Source organism: Ambystoma mexicanum, chromosome 3q, assembly GCF_040938575.1.
Source record: "Ambystoma mexicanum isolate Mex_15411 chromosome 3q, UKY_AmexF1_1, whole genome shotgun sequence".
NCBI classification, from domain to species: Eukaryota; Metazoa; Chordata; class Amphibia; order Caudata; family Ambystomatidae; genus Ambystoma; species Ambystoma mexicanum.
This window is the reverse complement of record NC_090926.1, coordinates 128,352,457-128,378,123: the sequence shown is the minus strand read 5'-3', so window position 1 is coordinate 128,378,123 and position 25,667 is coordinate 128,352,457. Positions and strand designations below refer to the sequence as shown.

Sequence of the window (25,667 nt, the reverse complement as noted above, 5' to 3'; positions counted from 1 at the left end):
ATCAATCACGATTGCTTGCTTTTTGGTTATCTGGTACAGGTAGGCAACATGTTTCGCATTATGTGGGAAAAACGTGCAGCTTTGCAAAAAAGATTTGTTGCTTGTCAAACAAGTAGGCAGCTTTGCACATTTTTAAACTATACAGTTGACCCTTTCCTTCACAGATGACGCAATGCACCACCGTGAGCTGGGGTGGGGACTTGCCTTCTACGTCCCTGAAGAATTGCCTATGAAAATGTCACTGAAGGTTATCTTGGCCCACGACCGATGGACCATTCCTTATTTTCTGCTGGGCAGCTCCCTTCTGGCAATGGAGCTGTAATCACGGCTCCCAGGAATCAAACTGTCCTGGAGAGCCAGGCAGGAAGCCCCTTGCACCTAAATCAACCTATTTATTTATTTATTTATCTACAGGAGAAACATGGGTGGACATACATAGATTAAGGACAACCAACACTGGAGCGAGCCCAGTTATCTTTCTCTTTCCCGCCGCCGTCACGCACCTTCGGGACAAAGTTAGACCATCCACCCACCCAGCCCCTTTATGCTGGCAATTGTTGTTGGCTGTGAACTGGTTAATCGATCATTTCCAATTGATTGGGAAGATCAGAGTGCGTAACTTATAGTGTGTGTTTTTTTAATGTTGCATAATGTTTTGTGTTGGGTGCACTTCTGCATCCCTGTGCACCCCAATTCTTTTGTGTTGGGTGCACTTCTACATCCCTGTGCACCCCAATTGTTTTGTGTTGGGTACACTTCAACATCTCTGTGCACCCCTCTTGCTTTGCCTCCATCTTTAAAATTGTTTTGTTTTGGGTGCACTTCTACATCCCTGTGCACCCCAATTGTTTTGTGTTGGATGCATTTCAACATCCCTGTGCACCCCAATTGTTTTGTGTTGGGTGCATTTCTACATCCCTGTGCACCCCAATTGTTTTGTGTTGGGTGCACTTCTAGATCCCTGTGCACCACAATTGTTTTGTGTTGGGTGCACTTCAACATCCCTGTGCACCCCTCTTGCTTTGCCTACATCTTTAAAATGGTTTTGTGTTGGGTGCACTTCTACATCCCTGTGCACCCCAATTGTTTTGTGTTGGGTGCACTTCTACATCCCTGTGCACCCCAATTGGTTTGTGTTGGGTTCACTTCAACATCCCTGTGCACCCCTCTTGCTTTGCCTCCATCTTTAAAATTGTTTTGTGTTGGGTGCACTTCTACATCACTGTGCACTCCAATTGTTTTGTGTTGGGTGCACTTCTACATCCCTGTGCACCCCAATTGTTTTGTGTTGAGTGCACTTCTTTCTACATACCTGTGCACCCCTCTTCCTTTGCCCCCATCTTTAAAATTGTTTTGTGTTGGGTGCACTTCTACATCCCTGAGCACCCATCTTGCTTTGCCTACATCTTTAAAATTGTTTTGTGTTGGGTGCACTTCTACATCCCTGTGCATCCCAATTGTTTTTTGTTGGGTGCACTTCTACATCCCTGTGCATCCCAATTGTTTTGTGTTGGGTGCACTTCTACATCACTGTGCACTCCAATTGTTTTGTGTTGGGTGCACTTCTACATCCCTGTGCACCCCAATTGTTTTGTGTTGGGTGCACTTCTTTCTACATGCCTGTGCACTCCTCTTCCTTTGCCTCCATCTTTAAAATTGTTTTGTGTTGGGTGCACTTCTACATCCCTGAGCACCCCTCTTCCTTTGCCTCCATCTTTAAAATTGTTTTGTGTTGGGTGCACTTCTACATCCCTGAGCACCCATCTTGCTTTGCCTACATCTTTAAAATTGTTTTGTGTTGGGTGCACTTCTACATCCCTGTGCATCCCAATTGTTTTGTGTTGGGTGCACTTCTACATCCCTGTGCACCCCAATTGTTTTGTGTTGGGTTCACTTCAACATCCCTGTGCACCCCTCTTGCTTTGCCTCCATCTTTAAAATTGGTTTGTGTTGGGTGCACTTCTACATCCCTGTGCACTCCAATTGTTTTGTGTTGGGTGCACTTCTACATCCCTGTGCACCCCAATTGTTGTGTGTAGGGTGCACTTCTTTCTACATCCCTGTGCACCCCAATTGTTTTGTGTTGGGTGCACTTCTTTCTACATCCCTGTGCACACCTCTTGCTTTGCCTCCATCTTTAAAATTGTTTTGTGTTGGGTGCACTTCTACATCCCTGTGCACCCATCTTGCTTTAACTATCACAGATTTGCAATGTGGCGAAACCTACCTGAGAGCTACAATGGGCCAAGCTCGATTAAATGTTGTTGCTTTGCTACATGGACACAAAGATGAAGCTGCACATCTGGATGTTGAGGCCATTGTGGATGAATTTATTCAACAAACTGTTGTCCGTAAAAATACATTTAGCCTGGGGAAGGTGCTGCAATGAAAACAGTTCACCTGTTATCCTGGCTGGCCAATCTACAGCAGCACTATTGTAAGTTTGAATTGTTGATGTTTTACTGAGCTATGGCACATACACGTCTTGCTTGGTAGTTTTTAATCGGGGAAACGTCTTTACTTCTCGTTTCCATTGAATTGGGAACTTTTTTTTGGTGGTGGTGGTGGTGGTGGCATTCCACCTTGCAGCTGTACCTTCTGTTTAGCAAGCATTTCATTCTTCCATCCTACTTGTGTTGCTCTGCCTTTTGAGGGAGGGCTACTACAACCTGGATGATTATAGAGGGGAGGAGTAGGGGCAGTGATGGCTTACTGGACTGCAACTCGAAGGCTTAAATCTCCTTCTTACTTGACTTTAATATATGCAGTACATGCTAGCCAATGTTTCCCCTGTTCTGCGCTGCGCGCGCATCCACCCCCCGCGCGCCGTTGCACCAAGTTGGCGACTACATGCAAATTTGCGGTCATATAACTGCGAATGATGTCACTTCCTGTGTTGTCACTTCCTGTATTTGGGCCCCCCACCCAGGAAATTCATAAGTCGGCTCCCCTGCTGCACTACATAACCTGATGAAATACAACTACGGTGAAATGTCCAATTTCAGTACTACAAAATTCAGGAAAAACCATTGCAATTTTTTGTGGTTGCGAAAAGGCAATTTAATGAAATATGCATATTTCAATTTGAACTGCAAATTTCTGATGTCACATCACTTTACAACAGAGTTTACATAGCTCTCGACCATTTGAGCTGCAAAGGCGGGTGAAATCACCCGATTTTGTTTTTGATGGGTGAGACGCCCATTTGAATGAATGCAGTGCAGGAGGCTTGGCGGGTGATTCAGCCCTTAACAAGGTGGGTGACATCCGACAAAAACATGTGAGTTGAGAGCTATGAGTTTACCTTTTTGACATGTGGGCAAAGCCATGTGAAAATGGGCGGAGTTTTGTGTGATTGTGGGCGGGGCATAAATCTCAAGAATTTTGATTTTCAAATGTAGGCAGGTATGGTTGGCATGCCAGTGAATATTATGGAAGTAACGGCAGCAATACTGCACTGGCGACTAAGGCAATTGTAGCTTCTCTTTAGAGGCTCATAGGGGGATTCATTTTTAAAAACAATGTAAAACACTGCTGAACTTTGACGTTTCTACACTTTCCTGACATAAACCCCCATATTAAAAGTTTATGCATGCATTGTTGCCACGAAAATAGGTTTTAGACGAATTCCGTAGATTAAAAACGAACGCATGTCTGTCTACGTTAAGTAACCGTGAAATTCAAAACAATGTTATCACAAACAGATAATGGGGGGGCGGGCTTACATTTGTTGTGGAACAAAAGCTTTGAGGAAGTAGGGATTCCCGCCAGAGCGTCCAGCGCTCTATGATCAGGAGGGCGTGCTAGCTGCGAATTGCCATCTCTCTGTTCCGCGCTTCCGGCGAGGGCGGGTAGATATCCACCCGCGCCGCCCACCGCCCTCCCAGACCAGTAGAGGCAGCAGCAGAAGCCGCAGCGCCCCTGAGCCCCTCCCGCCGTCGCCATTCCTCCCTTGCCCGCCCGGTTCTCTCTCCCTTCCCTCCCCCAGCTCCTCGTCTCCCTCTCTTCCCCCTCCCCCCCAACCCCCCCGCCGCCCCCTCCCCCCGAGGCCTAACGGCTCCGGCCCTCCTCGGTCTCTCCCTTACCCCGGGATTCCTCGTTCCCATCCCCAGTCTCCTCTCTCCCGCCCCCCTCCTTCCATCTCCTCGCGGCGGCTCCCTTCCTCCTCCTCCTCCCCGCGCTCCCAGGTAAGGCCTGAGAATCACCGGTCTTGCCTAGCACCCTTCCGTTTGATTGCGAACTAGGCCTAAGGCGCACGCTACTCTGGGGATCCCTAGGCCCAGGCGTGAGTATTACGCAGGTGACATTACGGGGACCGCATATTACCCCAGCCTTTGTGTACGTCGACTCGCGTTGATTCTTTGCCGTCTCAATTGATCAGATAATAAGTATTGAAATTCAGGGGCGTCGCATTTGTCTTGGCGGGTTGCGTGTCTTGGGGCCGTAGTAGCTAAACATAAGATCTTTCAAAGGACGCTGCGACCTCCAGAGGGGAGCTTCCATTGTTCACAACAACAAAACGGCAGTGATACATATTTTGGCCAACTTGATTTTTTTTTTCTCACCGAATAAACCTTCATCTGAGTTCAGTCAACGCTACTGGTATTATACTCTGGAGATGTATTCTCTTTACTAGTTGCTAACTAGGTCGAAACAACGATACTTGTACATGTATGCCAACGATCAAGGGCAAGCTTGTTTTCGTTGCCATACTTACACCTTGTTTTGAGTTGGAGCAGAAAACATGCTTATTTTGCTGTCATTGCAGAGCAGGTGCAATGCTCTGCAAGAATGTTAACGTCCACGTGTTGTGCTCCTCCTGCCAAAAAACGGACAATTTTAGTCACTCATGATCGTGTAAGCGTAGCATTACCCCTGGCTCCTTTAAGGGTTTTGATGACTGTTTTTCTGCAGTCTTGTTGGCTTCTCCGTCCTCAAAAGCTGCAAGGAGTGAATGCTTAAAAAATCCTTTTCATGTTGTCATTTTTAACTAAATGTTAAATCAAATCTAGACTCCTTTATTTGTTTCTAATATCCATTTACCATAGACTTAAAGGTCCACCCTGTACAGTCTTGGTATAAAAGCTGGCTAGTTTAAACCACATAAGTGTTAAGGACTTGTTAATGGTGCCATCTGCTATACTGTATTGACACTGGATGGATTTATATCCATTTTCAAGTTTAACTTTGATTTGCGCACAATATTTAGTTTGCATATATGATGGCTTTGAATTTCTTCATTTTATTGGCTAAAAAATGAAAACCTGATTATGTCCTTCATGTGGTGATGCTGCAGAGACACTTATCCAAGGGAAGTGTGCAGTATTCTGGCCTTCGTAGCCTTGTTCAGTTTGCCCTTTCGACATTTTCGTCCGAAGTACCAGTGTTTCTCCTTCTAAAATAGATGTTTGTTTCGCATCCCTACTCTAGTGGCTAGGCACTAAATGTGACCCAGTCTTATGTCACGGATCTATATAAACACATTGGTGGACTTAATGGCTCCTTAACTAGTTTGTCAAATGTCTGGCTACATTAAGTCTCCTTTAGCTTCTATGCCTGAAAGAAATGGCCTACTGCAGGTTTCCATTTGAGTTTTGGCTTAAGTTTAATGTGTGGTTTGAGCCTGTTAATAAACCTAATTTGAGTAAAATTCTCATTTGATTGCTTGGAAGAGGCATGATAGCCGGAATATACCCAGTAACTAACACTTTTTCCCCCCTTCCAGTCTTATTCCATCCTGTGACCAAAGATCTCACTGACGTAAACGCCTGACTCTACAGAACCAATAGCACCATGGATACCAGCATGATTGAAGGCGGTTTAAATGTCACACTCACCATACGGCTACTCATGCATGGCAAGGTTAGCATCAGTTTCTTCTTTTGTGTAAAATGTCAGTTGTAAGAAGCAAATTGCCCTTTCTGACCATTACAAAAAATCTATGAAGTAATTACTTGGTTCGAAATTGGAGTAGGGGCTAAAAGCAGCTCCTAGTTGTTGGCATCACCAGGTACAAAGAAGCCTACCCCCTGTGGTGTCAGGAGCTAGTGCATGGCACCCTGAATTTTAACGGTCAAATGAGAAGCAACTATACATTTTTGTCCATTATGTATGATGGTGTACATTAAATGTGCCCTGAGTCTTAATGCTCTTTATAAATCTTGCTTAATACAGTTAATGCTGTATGTGCTAACGTTTGTATGCCACCAGCTGAACTGGTGAGCTAAAGATCTATTGGAGTGACATTCTAGCACGGTGGCCTTAGTCTTCAGACTAAAGCCCCCCTGACCCCATGGTTGGTCCTGAAGATACCCAGGTGGGGGGCAAAGTTCTTTAAGTAGGCATTACGAGTGCTTTTACCAGGAAACGTAACAGATTTGTCTTTTATAGGGATCTCCGATTGGACATGCACACTAGTATTCAGGTTACCACAGTAGTGCTCATCCACGCTTTTGGCTTTTTTGTCAATTGATTTATATTGCTCCTTGTGGTAGTATTGGGCAAACTGCAAAGCCAAGTTGAATTTCTAAATTTGAGGAATGTGCTTTAACCCTGTGTGGCTGTTGACTGTTTTGGTTTTTTCCCCCTAGTGACTGTTTTGGTTTTTTCCCCCTAGGAAGTTGGAAGCATAATTGGGAAGGTAGATATATATATTTTTTCACCCTTATTGGCACTGTTAATAGTTTGATTAAATTGATCCTTATTTTGGTTTCCATTTTACAGAAGGGGGAGTCTGTGAAGAAAATGCGAGAGGAGGTACGAATTTCTTCAGCAATCCTAATACAATTTCTTTTGTCCTGTTAACACATTTTGGTAATGTGGATTACAACCTCCTTTACCCCATTCCGTATTACCAGAGGATTTGGTCACCTGCAAATGTTAATATGGCCCCATATGGAAGCCTTCTTTTCATCTTGAGTGCTTAACATTGCCATCATAAAAAAGTAAATGTGCCTAGTTATCCTACTGAAATGTTAGTAAATCTAGAGGGCATATATTTTCTTTAAACTTAACTTTATTTATAATCCTAGAGTGGAGCACGTATAAACATCTCGGAAGGAAACTGCCCAGAACGGATAATCACCCTTGCCGGACCCACCAATGCCATCTTTAAAGCTTTTTCTATGATCATCGATAAACTGGAAGAGGTGCGTTTACACACTAAATATGGGTTTGAAGGGATTAGGTGGTGAGTCGCATGTTGCTTTCAGGTGGTGAATGTATGCATAGAGCCAGAAACATCTACAACTGTGTGAAAATGTCAGTAAATTGTAGTTGTCGTAACTAATCACTGCGCTAAAATATTTGTTAAAATTGCCCCATCTCCAACCATCACAGTTTGCCACACATTACAAAGCCATTCCCCCAAGCCCTTGCTCTAATACTAACTGTAGGCTAACGCCAACACTCCACTTTCCCTAATACCATAACCACTAGGTTTATCCTAACCACTGACACGCCAACGTTAGCCTCTCCAATCTTCCCTATGCCTTTCTTTAACACTTGCCAAAACCATTACTTTATTGGCCCTAGTTGTAACTACCCAAACATCTTTACTTAACCATGGCAATCACTAGCACACTTGTAACTCCTGTTAACGCACACTGTTTGGGTGGTGGTGCCCTACCATCGCCAATAGTGTTCAAAGTACTCAAATTACTTTGTTCCCCTGGGATTGAATTGGACAATGTGTAGATGTTTGGGCTGCTGTACTTAAACATAGAGAGCTTTAGTGTATGCAATGTGGTTGACTATGGTGTCCTGTTGGGCACCTAGTCAGTCACTTCAAGCTTGTCCTAACGGTAGTCTAACCATTTAATACACCACTTCTAGAGCATATCATAAACTGATTGCAGTGTCCTCTACGGTTGCTTGCATAATTTGTGTCGTCTTTTTTTTCCCACCCCAGGACATCAGTAGCGCAATGACCAACAGCACTGCTTCCAGCAAACCCCCTGTTACCCTGCGGCTCGTGGTCCCTGCCAGCCAGTGTGGTTCCTTAATTGGGAAAGGAGGCAGTAAGATCAAAGAGATCAGAGAGGTAGTTTAACGTCTTTTAAAACAAATATTCACAGGTGCCTCACACAAGATAAAAAGCCAGCAGCTTGAATGATACTTGTAAGTTATTTACTTTAAGTGGCGCTTAGTTACCAGCGGTCCCCAGCCAATCATGGCAGGGGGTGGCTTCAATTTTCTGACTCGTTTTTTGGCCATTATCCAGTGGTGGAGTGATGTGGATATCCAGCTTTGCCCTTATCTGAAACTTTTTTTTCTATTTTGCACAGACCACTGGTGCTCAGGTCCAAGTGGCAGGGGACATGCTCCCTAACTCAACTGAGAGGGCCATCACAATTGCTGGGATTCCTGCATCCATCATCGAATGTGTGAAGCAGATATGCGTGGTCATGCTGGAGGTATGCTTTACTCACGAAGCCGAAGCCTGCATTATTGCTCGGGACATTCTAAAATGCCTCCAAACCCCTTTTATGATAGAATTGGTGTTAATCTCCATCTAGAACAAAGTGCATTGTTGGCTCACAAGTGCGTGTAGTTTTACCACTGCATTCCCTGGCTAACAGCTTAATGTACAGTTGATCTGTTATAGGTCGTCTATTTTAATGCGCTCAGTCCTCGAGAAAAGGGTAGAGCATATTGCTTTATTGGGGAATGCATGGTGTTGATTGCAGGCCATAAGTTACGTGGTACTGAATGACAAACTGGTACTATCACTATATGGTTTCTTGGGGAGCCCAAGAGCAAATGACAGAATGGATAGACTGGGTGGGCTGCTTTTTGTAGGAGGCTGAAGGGGAAGAGTTGAGGGTGGCTCTGAATATTTGAACTTTGCGCTGCTCGCTAGAAATATGTATTCGCGAGGTGCCACAGGGAGTTAATAAACTGGGGGGAAATGCAGGTTGGGATTAGGGAAGGCTCTTGTTTCTAGTGTTGGTACTAGACAACGCTTGAGGTGTTTGTATCCAATGCTACACAACCCCAGCAAATATCTTTGGCACCTGGCTGTTTTAAGGCAAGAACGGGGGAGACCGCATTTTAAACAAATGAGATTTCGAGTAAGAGTTGTGGCCATTGTAGTAAGCAGTGGGTCTTTGTCATTCGCCATTATGCTAGCTGTTCTGTGATGCAAGCTGTTTAGGGTTCTTCTACAGTAGATCATAATTTCACCATTTCATTTTCAGTCTCCACCAAAAGGTGTCACCATCCCATACCGACCCAAGCCATCCAGCGCTCCTGTTATCTTTGCTGGTGGGCAGGTAAGTTTGCTTTGTGGGCCATTGGCGCTCGGCATTGTCTGCAGGTGCATGGTGGAAGTTGATGGTGCTCTCTACTGTGAGGTCTTCAATAAATGGTGCACACGAAGCAACAGGGTAACTGGTTGAACTATTTTGGGATGTTTGTGTTCGGTGTACAGTTACACTACTTTCACTTTGTGTCGAGTGCTATTTTTTTTCTCTCCTTACTATATGGGGTGACTATTGTAGGTTTTTTTGTGCCTTCAGCTGTCAGTTGTGCATGATTTAGTCCGTGAAGTCCAGCAGCTTTCCTCCAAATTGGCTCGTTTGGTGGGGGTTCTGGTAATTCTCGTTCATATGGAAAGGGTTGGACACCTACATCTTAAGCTGTGCCCGCCACTTTTGTTCTTTGTTTGGGCATTAAACGGCCAGCTTTCGTGTTTTGGTTGGGCCTACACTAAATGCACGATCTAGTAAATGGTTCTAACGTTTTTGACCTGTGATGCAGAGCCTCAGCCCCTCTGTGCATGCCCTAGATGTCACATGATCAACAAAGCATTTAGTTGTCTTTCTGATTGCCTGTTTTTTTCATATCCTCATTTTATTTCCCCTGTGTATGAAGTGATTTAGCTCGTGGATCCAAAAATTACTTGAGCATTTCTGATCGCTGTAAGGCAGGCAAGGTTAAGGTAGCTTTGGAAGCTGGTTCATCATGACATTGTCTCTCTATCAAGTAGTACAACTTGGAGTTTGATAATGACCACAGTAAAGCCTTCACATAAGTGGGTTATGCGCTAAAGGTTGTGGTGGGCATATCTTAAGATACACGTTGTATTTTGTTCCCCCTCCTAACTTTGCACTTCATATGGCTTGACCTGTTGCTGCTGGACAATTCGCAGCTGCAACTGCTTAGCGAGTATAAAGAGCACTGGCAACTGGTGAGACTTTGGGTGGTTGTCTAGCCAGAGCAGCAAGCATGAGGGCATGACCTCTCAAATTGGGCGTTTTAAAAGAGCGATACAAATTGACATTCAAATTATGTATTGAGGCAGAAGAGTTGCTCGGCTGTTGGTGCCTTACCAATGGTACAGTAAACTGCGATTTCTGCTCAGTGTGGCTTTATACGTTGAATTATGACTGTCCTTGCAGACATTGGGGGGTCATGCTTCCTTCGAAGCTGGTGTAACAAGATGCCAGAATATATGAACCCTTGCTAAATGCGTCAATATTTCAGTAACATTTCCTGAGTTGCAGTCTGTCTACAAATGGTGACAGACCAGCTATATTTCTAAACTGTTCCTGATCCTTGCAGTACAGATTGTTCCTTTGTCCCTAGCATCCGCCCATGTATTGGACACCTTTCATTGAGTATTTTAGAACCGATAACCCATCTTACAAGAGCATAGAATTCAGCAAATTCTCTTGAACAATCGCTCCATGTTTTAACAATGCCGTGTGAAAAGATGCATTACCTGCCAAAATTCAGGTTTTGCTCTAGTTGACAGCTGAGCTTATAAGTAAACACAGCTGTCTGTCTAGTGCTCAGTGTACCCCATCTAAGGGTCAGGAACAGACTAGTGCAAAGTTGGTTTTGGATCCATGAACTAGACGCTTTGCTACCGAGGCTAACTTGAGGATATAAATTGAACATGCTGTTACCAGAAAGATAACTATCCCTTTTTCGCTTTGTTCAACAGGTGTCACGGCAAGCCGGAGGACACGCATGTGAGACCGACCTGTGGGAGGGACGGAGGTCCCACACAGGCGGTGTCTCCCTAGATGCTGTGGATCTCCATGGGGTAGGTTATTTTGATTAATATTGACCTATACATCCAGTGCTAGTTTGAGTTATGAGCCACATCACAAGTCTTTACTTGGCACCCGTTTCTTTAGCAGCTCTGCTTGCTCTTCATTGCTTGGCTGTTAACCCAAATTTAAGATTTTCTCAGCGCAGCTGCGGACTGGCTGACTTGTGCTCATGATCACAGAAGTTAAGTTAGACCTGGGCGGGCATACCTGCTGTTGGTTCAAATGTTAGTCTTGGGTAACTTTAGGTGGGGGAGCTGAGGCTCAATCAACTGTTGGGATCATTTTGTCATTCTTGAGTTGTATTTACTAGAGACGTAGTTTTTTGTCTTTGCAGCTTAGTAATGGTTGCCAGCTTCTAGAGCAAGTAGATCCTGCCGTTGTAATAAAAGATGGTCCTGCAAGTTCTGCTCATGCAGGGCTTTTAACAGCATGTGTCTAAGGACCCTAGAGTACCTGGCTTCCAGCGGTATTTTTGTGTATTTTAGTAACACTAAGGTCAGTTGTCTTAAATCTTACTGATAGTTTGCCAGTTTCAGATGATTCTTACTGAATGTCTATTGCAATCGGATGGATGGCTGCAGTTTAAGCAGTCGTTTGCTGCTAGCTTTCCACAGGGCATGCTTTTGTAATGTTGCTACAAACGCTCCATAGTTAGTGTTTTTGCGTGTGCAATACCAGATGTTTGTTTTTTGAAACACTATTGTGTATGACTTTGCGTTTCTAGGTCTACTTGCTTCCACAATTGACACTGTATGGCACTATATAACTGCTTGGGCAAGTAAAAGCATGGGGGACATGAAAGGGAAGGGGCAAGGTGATTTTGGAAGGCTTCTAAAATCCACCGGTAGCTTTCATGATGTACAGCAGTATTTTTGTTGATTTTCCTGCCCACCCCAAAAAGTAGATTTGCTCAATGTGGGCGTCCACGTTAGGACTGCACAACCTTCTGCTTTGGTTCTGAATAAGGTTGCTGGACCCTGCGTGCCTCCTACCTGGCTAACTTCTTACTGTGGTGCCTAATGGGACATTTTCTTCCTCGTAGGCCTACACCATTCAAGGACAGTATGCCATTCCACAACCAGATGTAAGTTTGTTTTTGTTAACTCTTTTAAAAGCTGCCCATCTGAAAACGTACTCTGCTCTTCCCTGCAAAAGCAAGTGACGTGTGAATTCGTCTTTTTCTGAGGAACGGAATGCATTGTATGAGATACTGTCGTTGTTGAACCTGAGCATGCTTTGGGTTAGACAACTTGCTGTCTCCTTTTGCTAGGAGCAGTTGTAATGGGCTTGTGCACACTGCTGAAGTCAGTTTGACCTTTGCAGTGGTGGGAACTGGCTGCGCGTTCAAATTGCTGATGAGCACTTGTGTCATGTTTAGTCCAGCTCTCAAGACTTCTAGTTGTATACCTCCGTTTAGGTTTTATATCCTTTGTCACTTTAAGTGGATTTCAAGGTGCTGCTTTGGCCTGTTCCTGACCACACCAGTGACGAGCTAAAGGTTTACTGATCATACTGTGGCTTGTGCTTCTTAGCTATACGCACCTAGGTGGAGTGCACTCGAATAAGGGGGCTCCTCCTAGCACCCCTTTGAATTCTCAGGAGACCTGATTAAAGGGCACACAACACTGCTTAGTTAAAAGAATGCAGTTAAAGGAAATATCTGACATAGCATCTAGTTTGGTAACTAATCTGCACTAAAACGCGGTGGTGGGGGCTCATATGCTGCCTGCTCCCATCTTCCATGCATGTCGCTTCCTCAGCGTGCACTCACTGGTTGCTTATCTTGGCTTGTTGCAAGGAAGTGGGTGGATTGATTGTACCATCTTTTCCTTCTCTTCACAGCTCACAAAACTACATCAGTTGGCCATGCAGCAGTCTCACTTTCCAATGTCTCATGGTGGAGGAAACACCGGATTTAGTGGTATGGATGCACATTGCTCGTTTGTCGTCTCTCCCCCCCACCCTCTAGCAGGGGTGAACTTGGTGATGTTGGATTTTAATCCATTGGTCACGTGCATGGGTTGGGCGTTGAGGGTTGCAGAAGTGTTCATGTGAAAGCAGTGGGTGTCGTGCTTTGTGACCATGGTGACTTTTTCGTTTTGATATTTAGGTGCCATTGACGCATCTGCTCCAAACACGTCTCATGAACTCACTATTCCAAATGATGTAAGTGTCCGTCATTTGTTTTTAAGTGCAAGCCAAAGGCAAAAGTAGGCCTCTCTAAAAGCAGGCGTCGTTACCCACTTGTAGCCCAACATATGTAGATGCCTAGTGTTTGTGCTATAGGGCTCTTTGTGTGATTTCCTTTTGAAGAGTAATGGGTGTCATTGTTTTTGTGTTTCAGTTAATTGGCTGCATCATTGGTCGTCAAGGCTCCAAAATAAATGAGATTCGCCAGATGTCTGGGGCACAAATCAAGATTGCCAACCCAGTGGAAGGTTCTACTGAGCGCCAGGTCACCATCACTGGATCTGCTGCCAGCATCAGCCTGGCACAGTACCTAATCAATGTCAGGTAAGCCGGGTCTGTGCAATCTCAATTCTGGTGCAGTGGTGTATGTGCAGCAAGAAGATTCTTGGTGGCGGCATGATGTAGTATGCTTGCTTTTGCAGAGCACTTGCTTGGTTTTTACTGCATACTCTTTGGGCAAGGTCCTTAGCCATTGTTTTATGGATAATTGAATTGTAATGGCTTGGGTAAAACTAGTCTGGTGCTTTATTGTTCAAGCGGTAAATGTTGGCTCAAAATGTCAGCAGGCGATGGTAAGGCTTGTCCCACCTCATTGAACAGGTAGGGACTTGATGCCTTTGCAGTTGACAGATTCCATTATAACTGCAAACCTGACATACTCACCCACTCTAGCCAAGTGTCGAATGAGCAAGCTTTGTAATGGCATCATTTTTGTGGCGTCAAATAGATTGGGTTTGATCATGGGGTGAATTAGCCCACGCCTCAGACTTCTTCTGACCAAGTCTACTTTATTGGGAGGGTCATTTGTCGTTTGTGCATTCAAGTTGTAGATTTTCTGAATGTCCTGGTAATAGTCTCATGGTGTATTATGAAGCCCCCATACTGTAGCGGTGCCAGTGTACCTAATGTTTTAATCTGGGCGTGATAAGTAAATAGTAAATTGGACTTTATCGCTTAGTTCCACAATAGATCTTGTTTTTCGAGCTTAAGACCTAGTGGTTTGTATGTGCCCACACATTTGCTGGCCTTGAACCAGTGGTAACACTACCCCAGTGGTTATGTCCACAGCCTCGTCTGCAAAGCGAGGAACTGGTATGGGTGGGTCCTGAAGATTGTTGCTTGAGATCCTGGCCATAGTAGCTGACATGAATACTGAGGATGCTGCTTGTCATGCAGGAAAGGGCCTGCCACAGAGAAGCGGTATTAATCCATAATTGTGGCATGGCTTTACTTGCCATTATTTGAGGTGTATTCTTGGGAGTGCAGGGCTGAGTCGTTCTGTTAACCCCATTAATGTTTTTTTTTTTTTCAACTAACCTGGATTTGTTGAAGTTGCAGAGTGGTATTGAACTTTTGGCCTAATGTAGCATGAGTGCTGCTTGATCCTTAGTCTCACAAAGTACTTGATTTTGTATTGCCAATATGAATCATTGTCGCGTGTGGTTAGCTTCTTTCGTAAGACACCAATTTAGGCCTGTCTAAATGGATGGGAACGTACTATTACCCACGATTGCCAATTCGGTCCGTGTAATTCGCCCTCAGTGGTAAACTCAATACGCTATTCAATATCTACACACTCGTGTAAAAGCCACCCGCATGCCTTCCAAGTACTACTTAATCACCCTACTAATTCCAATACCACTGTAAATACAGCCCGGAAGTCAAGTGGTGTTTTTGAAGGCACAGATTAGGAGCAGGGTGGTTTGTGTATATGCAGTACATTAGTTACTAGGTGGTTTGTGTGCCAATTAAACGGCTAGCACGCATACTAAAAGCAGCCCAATACGGATCAAAATAATCTTCCTCTTTTTTTTCTTAATGAAGTGGGAGGGGCTTAGTCGGGAGAGTTGGGAGGCGGGTTGCTATCATAGCATTAGGTATAATGTGTGCATGCTTGTAGAGCCTTCAAGAAAGGTATTTTAAATTCGGGTCTGTCATGCTGGTTTATTTTATTATCCTCGTGTGCTTTCCTGAGTCTTCCCTTCCACCCATCCGTGTTTTGTTCCTTTTCTCCTCTCTTTGTTACAGTTTAGAAAATGCTAAACCCTCTCAGACTGCCTCCGGCGCGACCCCTGATCACCTCAGCATCAACCTATCTCAACCTTCCACCCCTTCCTCCTCCACCCCCTCGCTTGTGACAGCGGGCGTCTCCTCCGACTCCAGCCTTCCCAACCCTCTTCCGACCGCCCCTTGTGTCTCCAGTCTGCTTGGCATGAAACCCGTCCCTCTCCTGGCACTAAATGTTATGTCTGGCGCGAAGGGGGCCGTCTCTGCAGCAGTATCGGGTATTACTAACAAACTGAAATCGGACAAACCCAGGTTCTCTCCTTATTGAGCTATAAGGGCAGGCCTTTGGTGGCAGAATGGGGATCACGTAGAGGAAACCATTGAAGTTTTTTCTTTTTGTGTTACTTCGAAATGTGAGATTGTGTTTTTGTTTTTTTTTATCTATATCGCTGCCTAGTCCGAGGAAAGCCCCTGAAAAGGACAGTTGAAAAAAATGTGTCAATTTGCCTAGTATTGAGTTTACTTTCTCATTATTTGAGATGCATATATAATAGCTATAGTTGTTGATGCTTCTGAACTTATTGTTTTAAACATGTGACTGTTAATAAAATGGTCTCCATTTTAACAAACTAAATGTCTGCATTTTGCTTTTGCATCCTGTGGGCCACTTCCCCAGAGTGGTGGAAATAAGTCATGTGATGGATAATTTTAGTGCGTTATTTTTTTTTTTTCTACTCGCCAAAACTTTCAACGAACACTGCAGGTTGCATTGCTTGGTTCACTGGGGTTGGCTAGTATTTAATCTGGAGTACCAACTGCCACAGTATGAGTAGCTTTTCACCGACGCTTGAAATAGATGTTGGTAACTGGTGAACCCTTGGAAAGCTACTCGTAGTGTAGCTCATTGGTTCATTTCAGCTTTATGCTCCTTTTTGCCTCTAGGTTCTGCTAAATGGTTGGTTGCAAGTTTAGTATCTCACTTTTGCTGAAACCTCTCCCCAAAGTATGACTGGTGTTCCCGATTAAGGCGATGGGGGGCATGTGCAGCAGCCATGATTTACCCATGTTCGTTGGCTGTTAGTGCTTAAACTGCTTGCTGGAAGGTGCTTGATGCCTTGCAGGAATAAAGGACCAACACAACAGGAAGATGTTGGACAGAAGGGCAAGAACCCTACTGTTTTTTCGCACTCGATGAATGTAGTGTTAACATGTTCTAGGTGTGGTGATGCTGCTTTCCTTGATGCCAAAGTTCGTCCAAACACCCTCACCAAGTTATACCTACAGGATAACCGTTTCATGTCCCGTTGAATGCTGTTTGGCAGTTAGTTGATTCCCCTGGTGACACGTATCAGTGATTGCAGTGCAATTGAAACGCATGGGTACCTACACAAACTGGACTGTCTATGTAAAGCTTATGTTTGGGAAAGGCATTTAAAATTCAAAGCCACCATGTGGTTTGCTTTCAGAACTGTCTGGGTTGTCTGCTACCGGAACATTTGCGCTTGTATTCATTTAATTTGAAACCTGTTCAGAATATCTTAATTGTGGCGGCACCGTCTTGTACTTGCCTATGCGGGGGATGCAGTGAGATGCGTAGTGGCAAGGAACAATTTTACTTGCTTTAATGAGTTCACCCTTATGAGAGGCCATAGTAAAATGTTGCTCTGACTGCATACACAGTAACCATTGCTGCTTATATCCACATACACTGTTTACCAACGCTTGTCTATCATTCCTGTTAGTCACGTTTGTCAGCCTGCATTTCAAGCAATTGTTCAATGCTTCTTATGCCAATACTAGTACATAAATGCTTCATAGAAGCCTAACATAAATCAGCATAGAGTGCAAAACACCATGTCTTTTAGGTGACAACACCCCAATGAGAATTCCTTTAGAATAAATGCAAAACAGTTTAAAATGTATCTAATTCAAAAAAAAAAAACCGGCTTTCTGCGCATAATTGCTTTATGGAACACTTTGCCCAAGGTTTAGTATAACGGACTCCCTTCCCAGTACCAAAAATTTAATTAGAGGATCTGGAGACAGTATTTATATACAATTTGTACTTGACCCTCTTTTTATCCATGAATAGTTCAGCTATGGGGTGTGGTATGGGCGCGGCAGATGCAATGGGATGGTGTATAGAGGTCTTCCATTGTGCAGCTATCTCGTGGCCAGTAGGATGTTACTCCTCTTCCCCCTCGGAGTTTTGTATGTGCAACGTTTATTAATGGTTTCACCTTCCAAAAAAGGTTAACTGGACAGGAGAACAAATACGCAGCATTGTCCCAACAATTCCAAATTTGCTAGGATACTTTTCATGCAGGCTTAGGGGGTTCTGAAGCCAACAATAACTGTTCGCACATTTGAATGCAACAGGAAGACCTGCCCTGAAATTTGTGCAGATTTTGGCGTTTCCACAACCACCTCCCACTTTGGCGAGACCTTTTTCAGCCACAAAATATAATTGTCTTGGTGTTTAAACCGAACACTTGCCAGCATGTAAATGAATGCCTGGGGGGGGTTTGGGAAGGGACAAGGATATTGCTGCAAGTGGAGTCACTGTGACAAGGGTTGGGGCTTGGCATTGGCTTTTCTGCAAAAAGCTAAAAGGGGCGGTACGTGGCTGGACGATTTCCGTTTTTTTTGTATGTTGATTACAGCTGGTTTTCAACTAGCTGGCGTTTTACATAGTTTTCATGGCGTTGAATGCTCTGGTCAGAACTGGTGCCTGTAAATCGACCATAATCCTAAGATAAAAATGTTTTTATTTAAAGAAAATAGGTTGTCCATAAATTGAGGTCTACAACGCGACTATTTCGGCTTGGCAGTATCTTTTGGGTCGACGAGACCATCTGAAGGCAAGAGTAAAATGTGCTTACCCACGTGCCACAAGTTTATCGGGTGGTGGTTACTAAAGATTCATCTACGTGACACGAATACAAAAATGGTCGATGGAGATGCTTGCTGCCCTTTCAATATAAGTTTACTGAGGTAATCGTGCGCTATTCGACCATTGACAACGCATACATGAGACACGAATACAATTTCAAACCCCTTTGAGCATGAACATGGGTCTGTCTAGCATAGAAGGCGCAGGAATTCCCAGGAGGTTGTCATTGATATGCAGAGGGGCACATTGCCCAATTGTACGTTTAAACCACCACCCAAAATGGTTCAGTTAATACGTGGCTATTTGTTATCCTCAATGGTGTAAAACTTGATTTAATCAGTATGGCATGCCCATTTCTAAAATGTAATGTTAGTGTTGTAGAAAGTTTAATTTAGTGTCAGTTGGTGTAGATGTACATTTTAGTGGGGATTTCAGAGAGGCTGCCAAACCTCCCCTGCGTGACTTTTTTTTTTTTGGGCAATCCTGATATCTCTTCTGGGGCCCACGTCTCTTGTAACAAGATTATATTAAGCTTTTCAGATATTAACACGTTGCCTTAATTAAAATTGTTGGTATACTATGCTCCTTGCACGATTTGTCAGAGGGAGCGTGGGTGGGGTTGGGTGGGGTTGGGAGAGGGGGGGGGCACTGGGTCTCCGGACTTGCAGGAGGGACAAGGCCCACACCAATCGCTCATTCCACATCCTGCATGCGAGTGTACTTCCCATCGATTTGCATTTATGGAGGTGCACTTATTTATATATGAACCATATTGGGTAGGTTTTGCTGTGAAGTGGCTGGCATTCCTACAGTAAAGCTCTGGAAGATAAAAATACAAAGTCACAATTTGGAGTGCTGATGAAATTGGGCAGCCCTCAAAGGTGGCATATGCTGCAGCTTGAGGGATGGTAAGAGACCCCAGTGCACCCCCATGGTCTACACCAGGATATTATGTAGGCTGTTTTTTTATTTGTTTCTTTTGAGCCCGTTGGTCTTGTGTTAATCCAGTGACTTACTTTGTTTAAGGAAACTTGACTCGTGGGACTCCCGACTGTAATGCAGTGGCATTCAAACTTTTGTATGGTGATATTCTTCCCCCCCGTACATTTTTGTTGGCGAGCCCCCTCCTGTGGAGTTGGTCATGGGTAATGGGGAGTGGGGGGGGGGGGTTTCTATTTGTAGCTAGGATTAATGGTATCCCAATTGTGTGGCGAATTCAGGAAGTCCATGATCTGTGAATTCACCTGTGTACTCATTATGTTTCACAGGTACTTGCATCACCTGTTTCTTTTCTGGGACATTGGCTTAGTGGTAGAGGGCATCTTGGCAGCATTAAATCTTTCAGTCTCTCATCCTAAGGGAATTAATAACCAGATTTTTTTTAATGTTTTACAAATTCATTAAAAGCTGTAGTTGTCTTCGGAAATGTCCTTTTATAAATGACAAAAGAAAATTCATCAGAATAAGGGGCACGGCTGTGGAACTTTAGATTAGGATGGACTTCCCAGAGTTCCAGTGGTTTGGGTGTCGCAATGCCTGTTTCTATTGGTTCTGATTTGAATTGATGCCTCCATAAATCTAAGGAATTCTCAAATGTTGATCACGTGATGACATCCAATTGTGTTCTCGTTGCCTCAAAGGTCAGTTCTGCCCCATTACTTTCTAGCAGGTATGTATGCAGACAGAATAGTTTATTGGACATTTGGCACCACCAGTCCCTGTTTGCCAGTAGCACAGCCATGGGCACACTTCCCATATTGCTATATTCCAATGTTCCCATCAAATATGGTTTTGGGTATATGTTGAAATGCTAGATAATATGTTGGATCTGCACAGCAATAGGGTGCAAATGGTTCAAAGGCCCCAGGCACCCGGAATTACAATTGCACCATTTACTTCAGCTAACTATCCAAGCATTGTGGGGTTCATGTGTCTGAAACAAACTTCAGACGCCACCCAATTACCTCATGAGGTGGAATTGCAAATAGAAGTGTAGCACTTCTGTAATAGGCCCAAAAGGAAAACTATGGAACACATAGAGGGTCCTCAGACGGGAAGGGATGATTAGGACGGCTGTGGTAATGGCCGGTCCTCCAATGCAACCCAGTGGGAACAGCTCATAGACAGCCATACTCTGCTGTCGCCCATAGTTTAACACGGAATGCTGCATATAACTGAATTGCAAACTTCTCCCCATCCCCCCCCCTTGCGTAAATATAAGGGACCATATTTTATGATCGTATTAGGTTCTAAAAGTCAGACCTTCAGATTTGTGATGGTCAATTTTGTACCTAGGAGCTCATTACGTTTTGTAGCTCAATTGGTCTCGATTTCCGCTGTGCATACATAACCTACAAAAATCTTGCGTTGCCTAAATGAGGTCTCTTAAAATGTTATCCATTACCTCGTTTTCTTGTAGTGCTTGGTGGCCAGTGCACAGCCTTGCGTGTGCCCCCCCCCCCTTACTCCCCCAATCTAATGGTGAGGTGTCCTCGTTAACTGATGCAGTTGGATAAGTAAATTATGCTTTAACTTCAATGCTGGGAGCAAATCTTTATTTGTTGGAACTTCAAGGTTAAAGCAGTTTCTGCGATATTGAGATGGGCTCTGTGCCCCAAGTTCCTCCACCTTTGGTCTTGGTGCTGTATCTTGGGCTTTGATCTGTGGATCACCCCCACCTTCTCCTTATTTCCATAGTACTCGACCCGTTTCTGTCCCTTACACCATACCTCCTGTTGTATGCAAATCGTGTTAACGGTTGCTGTATAAAAGCGTTCATTTGTCCATAATTGCAGCTACTTTCTCTGGAGGTGATGCCCGACTTGGCTGTTATGACTGATCATGTAGGCAATAACTAGCCCTACAGATGAGCATCGTCTGGTCACTTACTGGTGAAACCTAGGAGTCTGTCCCCTGCTTGGTAATAGTTTCTGTCTTTCGCTTGTTTTGAGATTGGCTTGTGTTCTCCTGGCGAACTTGGCACTCTGTGGCTTTTCAGTTTTAATTATTTTTTTCTGGTTCACAGATCTGCAAATTATTGACATGCGCTTTTCACGTCTTTTAAGGGAGTCCGAGGATAATGGTGCCCATTCAGAGACCACGGTTTTTAAGCATGAGGTTAAGTGGCTCAGGTTTTTGGTGGGTTGAAGCTGCTAGTGTACCACAGTCACCAAGTGATCCTTGCCCCAATTAACACTGGACATTTATCCTGCTATAGCTTTTAATGCAGAGACCTGACTTCATTGTGTCATTTTCAAAATGAATGTACAGACCAACAAACTGCATTTGGGTCTGGTTGAATTGCAGTTCGAATAGTCTGATTGGTTAAAGCCTCATGTGTTCCTGCTTCTGCGTGCTAAGGTCTGCGACCAATGATTTTCCTTTAATTCTGGCAACACCTAATAAGCATTAGCCTGCGTCACACTTAGATAGTATTATGAATGTTAGCACACAACACACGTAGATGGAATGCTTAACTTTAGCCTGTGTCACATCTAGATAGGATTGTGAATGTTGGCATGCGCCACACTCGGATGGAATAGTGAATGGTAGCAAGCATCACACCTAGACATAATTGCAAGGGCAGCAATGCCAATTAACCGATCCACTAACAATTCCACCCCTCTGCATACACGTTAAACTCTAACCAAACACAACCCTACAACACAACAATCTGCACAAACTTCACTTCACTGCAACAACAAAACCACACACTCGCACAACAACACATGACTACTGACCGTAAAACACCCCAAGCCTAGTCAACGGACCCACCGGGCTGATGCTGCAGCGCATCACTGATCTCTTGCACTTTTTTCAGCTTATTCCCACAAACTCATCCCCTTCCCTTTTTCAGAGCCGCCAGGGGACCACTCTGGTGGTGGTAGTGCACTGTACAAATTAGCAGCCATTAGAATGATGTAATCTGACCAGGAACTTCATATTCCAGAATAAACATAGCCTTGTTATGAGCTGTAGCGATTTCCCTCGTTATTGGGTCAGCTTTGTGCATGTTGGTTGCAATGGTAACTCTCTGCTGTCCTCTCCAACCTGGCTAGAATCTTCCGATGGGACTAGTTTTTTTTTTTTCCCAGGGTCATGCCTGGCCTGCTTTGGCAGGAGTCCCTAGAAGGGGCATACTGTTTGAGTATGGTAATGAATTCACAGCTCAGGCATATTCAAATAATGTGGGAGTCAATCTATCAGGCAGCTCATTCATGGATTGATCTGCATGATTTTGGTTGACTGTTGGGGCTGGTATCCGGTCTGTGGCTCGAACCAAGTTTGAGGCTCTAAAGTTAACCTTTTTTGAAACTGGCAAACGTGGAGCTATAGTTGTGGTTTATGCTCTCGACCGCGTAACTAGTAGCTGCTGGATTTCAAGACTTCACATGATCTTGTAACCTAGTGAGTTCTTGAAGGTGCTACACAGCACACCCACGCATTTCCACTCACACCATCTGCATAATAGGACTTATGTTCTACAGCCAGATAGTAAATTATGTTTTTACATGCCTGTGTATTGGGGTTCTGTGAATATTAGGGTCACAAGGCGCTAGAAAAAAATAAGATGAAGAAAATAAAAGCATGTCGAGTCCCAGAAGTTTTAGCTCTGCCCTTGGCATAGACAGGCAACCCCTACATCCACCTACAGTAGCCTGAATCTTGGGAGTGTCTGGAGACCCACCTCGTGAATGCCTGGGATAATGGAAGCTCTTGCATTGCTTCTGGTCTGCAAATCCCCTTTTCGCATTCATGTGCTTGTGCATTACTTCTGTATCCTTCAATTCAGATAGGTTGCACTTTCTTCTTAGCAAGGTGGGAGTAAAGTTTACCAGACACGAGTGATTATGGGGATGCTACCACTCGCATTATTCTGTACTGCTTCCTGTTTTTTTTGTTTTGACTTTTATGTGGTGCTAACGTGCCACCTTCGTGCTGACACTTGCATTAGAGTACAGTTGGGGAGAAATGGCATATGAAGAGGGACACTGCTTGTAGGTGTTTATTAACCCACCTGTTTACAGCCCATGCTAATTCCTATTGCTGCCCAAAACACATCCTCCTGACATCTGAAACTGGCTAGATTTCTGAAACTCAGCAGGAATCAAAAGCTTCAAAATGCAGCTAGAATTGAAAAGTTGGCTGGTGTCCAGTGCGCATATAGATTCATAACAGTGGCTACATTTATAAACTCGAATTATAGCACATCCTTTGAATCCAGCAGATAGTGGCAAGATTGAAAAGTGCAGCTAGGTTCAGAACAGTTGCTGCTCTCGTTCAAAACAGCACATTTAGATTTAAAGTGGGTTGTAATCTGGGTACAACCAAAATGCAGTGGCAAGATTTCGGAAATTGAGCAGTAGCTGTGCACCCCAATAGTCGTCCACTAACTGATAGCTGCAACAGGCATGGTTTGGGTGTAATGGCATGGCTGGGGCAAACAAGTGATGGAGGTGGCATTTGCCTGGGCAAGGCTACCGTGGGAGGGGCAAGGCAGCTTTCTTTCAGGGGTGGTGGGGGTGGAAATGGGTGTTCATGGATGGGTACGAAGGAGTGGGGGTGCCATGAGATGGCCTGGGGGCATGGTTGGTGCTGAAAGAGCTTGGTGGCACTGAACTATTAGTGTTGTGCAGGTATGCATGCACCGTTTTGCAGCTGCTGCAATTGATGCCCAGTTAATATACAATGGCATGGCCTGGCAAATGCCTTTCACGTGAAACACAAGCCAAGCTGTTTGTACTGTTAATGTTTTGTGGATCCTTTGTGAAGTCACTTTTGGATTGCAATGCTCGGTTGCATGGTCACATGTTGTAGGGTCTGCACTTGGCTATGTAGTGTGATCTGGTATAGTCATTGTTTTGCCAGTAACCTTGCAGCTCTTTTACCTATTCGCCAATGCTTTATATTGATTACTTGGATGCTGAAGAAGGCAGTATATACCCTGCTCGTGTTTTACGGCCTACTGATGTAATGATTTTTAGTTTGCTATTGGGTGTGGCTTGCTTCACCTATAAGCTGAACGATTGCATTGGAGTACAGATTGGGGGGGGGGGAGGCATGGCATAGGAGGCGGGACACAGCCTATTGGTGGTCACTTACCATGGCCATACCCACCCAGTTCTACCGCCTCCCTGCCAATACGCCCCTTCATGGGAAATGTTTGAGCTAGTTTTCAAGCCTTAACAGCAAACTTTGCATGGTCTGCTAGTGTTCTTTCAAAGCAGTCTTCTGGAAGTAGTACTTTTGTAAACCTGCTCTTGCAAGGTCTGCTTTCAGCCACTCTATTTATAAGCACTCTGTGTCCTTCCCTGAAGTCATGTGAAAAACAAGCTTTGCAATTTTGCCTTGTGTACCAGTATTGGGCATTAGCTAGGCAATGCTATTAGAAGCTCAGTACTTGCACCTGCTACCGTGAACGGACAGTTAATACCACTACTGATGTGCCTTTCCTGTGCTTACACAAAAGCCCACTTTTCTTTCTTGCAAGGTCTAGCTTGGCATGTGTCGGCGGTAGTCTTTAGTGAGTCCCTTATGTCTAGGGCTGGGTAACTTCATTGTCTACATGGAAGAGGGTTGTATTTTGGTATTGGTGACAAAATGTCGACTTGGTGCAAAGGTTTGCTACATGGTACCCTAGCGGGAACACATGTCGAGAATCGTTTACCGTGTATCTCTTTGAAGACTACTCGACAATTTAGTCAGGCAGTTAAAATATGCTGCGTCTACACTTCCAGGAGAAACTGTTCTAATCTTGGCCCGGGTGGTTCGTTTTTGGGTTTGGCTTAGTTTGGTCGTGTGGGGTGGTGGGCAGGTCCGTTTATATGGTGTCCTGTACTTACCTGTGGGATGCACTGCTCAAGCCTCTGGCTAACCTTTTTGTTGTACTTCCTGTCGTGTTTTTCAGGCTTTCATCAGAGACTGGTGGAATGGGAAGCAGTTAGAACATCCAGGCCTTTCACAGAACTGTGCTCCCTTCCTGCTGTTCATTTACCCATGATCCATCTGTGTAGTTCCCATGCAGTCAACAATTCCAGGTTTTAACTAGTTTGTAAATTTCAGTTTCTATGCTTCCCATCCACTCCGTGAATTTTTTTAAACATTTTAATTCCTTTTTCCAGCTGTTAAAATCGCTGATCCATGTTTTAGTTTTATAAGGCTTTTCCCTTTGTTATGTTTTTGTTAATGAAGGTATTTCTGTTATGAAATGTAAGTAAAGGGTGGAATTAATGCATTTCATTTTGGTTTAGTTCTGTAACGTCAGGAATTTTTCAAAAAAATAAAAAGATGGACTGGACATTGTGAGAATTAATCTAGTCTATTTGATATTACTGGATAGTGGTTGATCAGCAACTTGGTCTGCAGGCCAACCTTTTACATTTCTTTCCCAGGGCTGATTGGAAGGGATGTTCTGCTGCAAAAACCGCAAGAATGCACCCCACATTTGCGTTCTTCCTTAAGCCTCCCTGCATCCTGCTTTCCACGACATTGGTGACTTCTCCCCTGCCTTCAGTGGC

General features: G+C 44.3%; 1 protein-coding gene across 13 annotated transcripts; it reads left to right on the top strand.

Moving 5' to 3' along the window:
* The first annotated feature begins 3,769 nt into the window (after window positions 1-3,769).
* On the top strand, window positions 3,770-25,447 carry PCBP2 (poly(rC) binding protein 2). 13 transcript variants are annotated; one of them, XM_069653299.1, is made up of 14 exons: window positions 3,770-4,187; window positions 5,726-5,862; window positions 6,617-6,640; window positions 6,724-6,756; window positions 7,032-7,148; window positions 7,910-8,041; window positions 8,286-8,414; window positions 9,198-9,272; window positions 10,949-11,050; window positions 12,103-12,144; window positions 12,903-12,981; window positions 13,171-13,226; window positions 13,405-13,574; window positions 25,058-25,447. In XM_069653299.1, exons 2-14 carry the CDS (start codon window positions 5,794-5,796, stop codon window positions 25,092-25,094), a joined length of 1,065 nt encoding a protein of 354 aa, XP_069509400.1. In that variant the 5' UTR covers window positions 3,770-4,187; window positions 5,726-5,793; the 3' UTR covers window positions 25,095-25,447. The 13 variants fall into 13 exon arrangements, with proteins under 13 accessions (XP_069509400.1, XP_069509406.1, XP_069509404.1 ...); XM_069653305.1 differs by having other exon boundaries at window positions 3,823-4,187; window positions 6,591-6,640; XM_069653293.1 differs by lacking the exon at window positions 25,058-25,447 and adding an exon at window positions 15,279-15,891 and having other exon boundaries at window positions 3,866-4,187.
* Window positions 25,448-25,667: the final 220 nt, after the last annotated feature.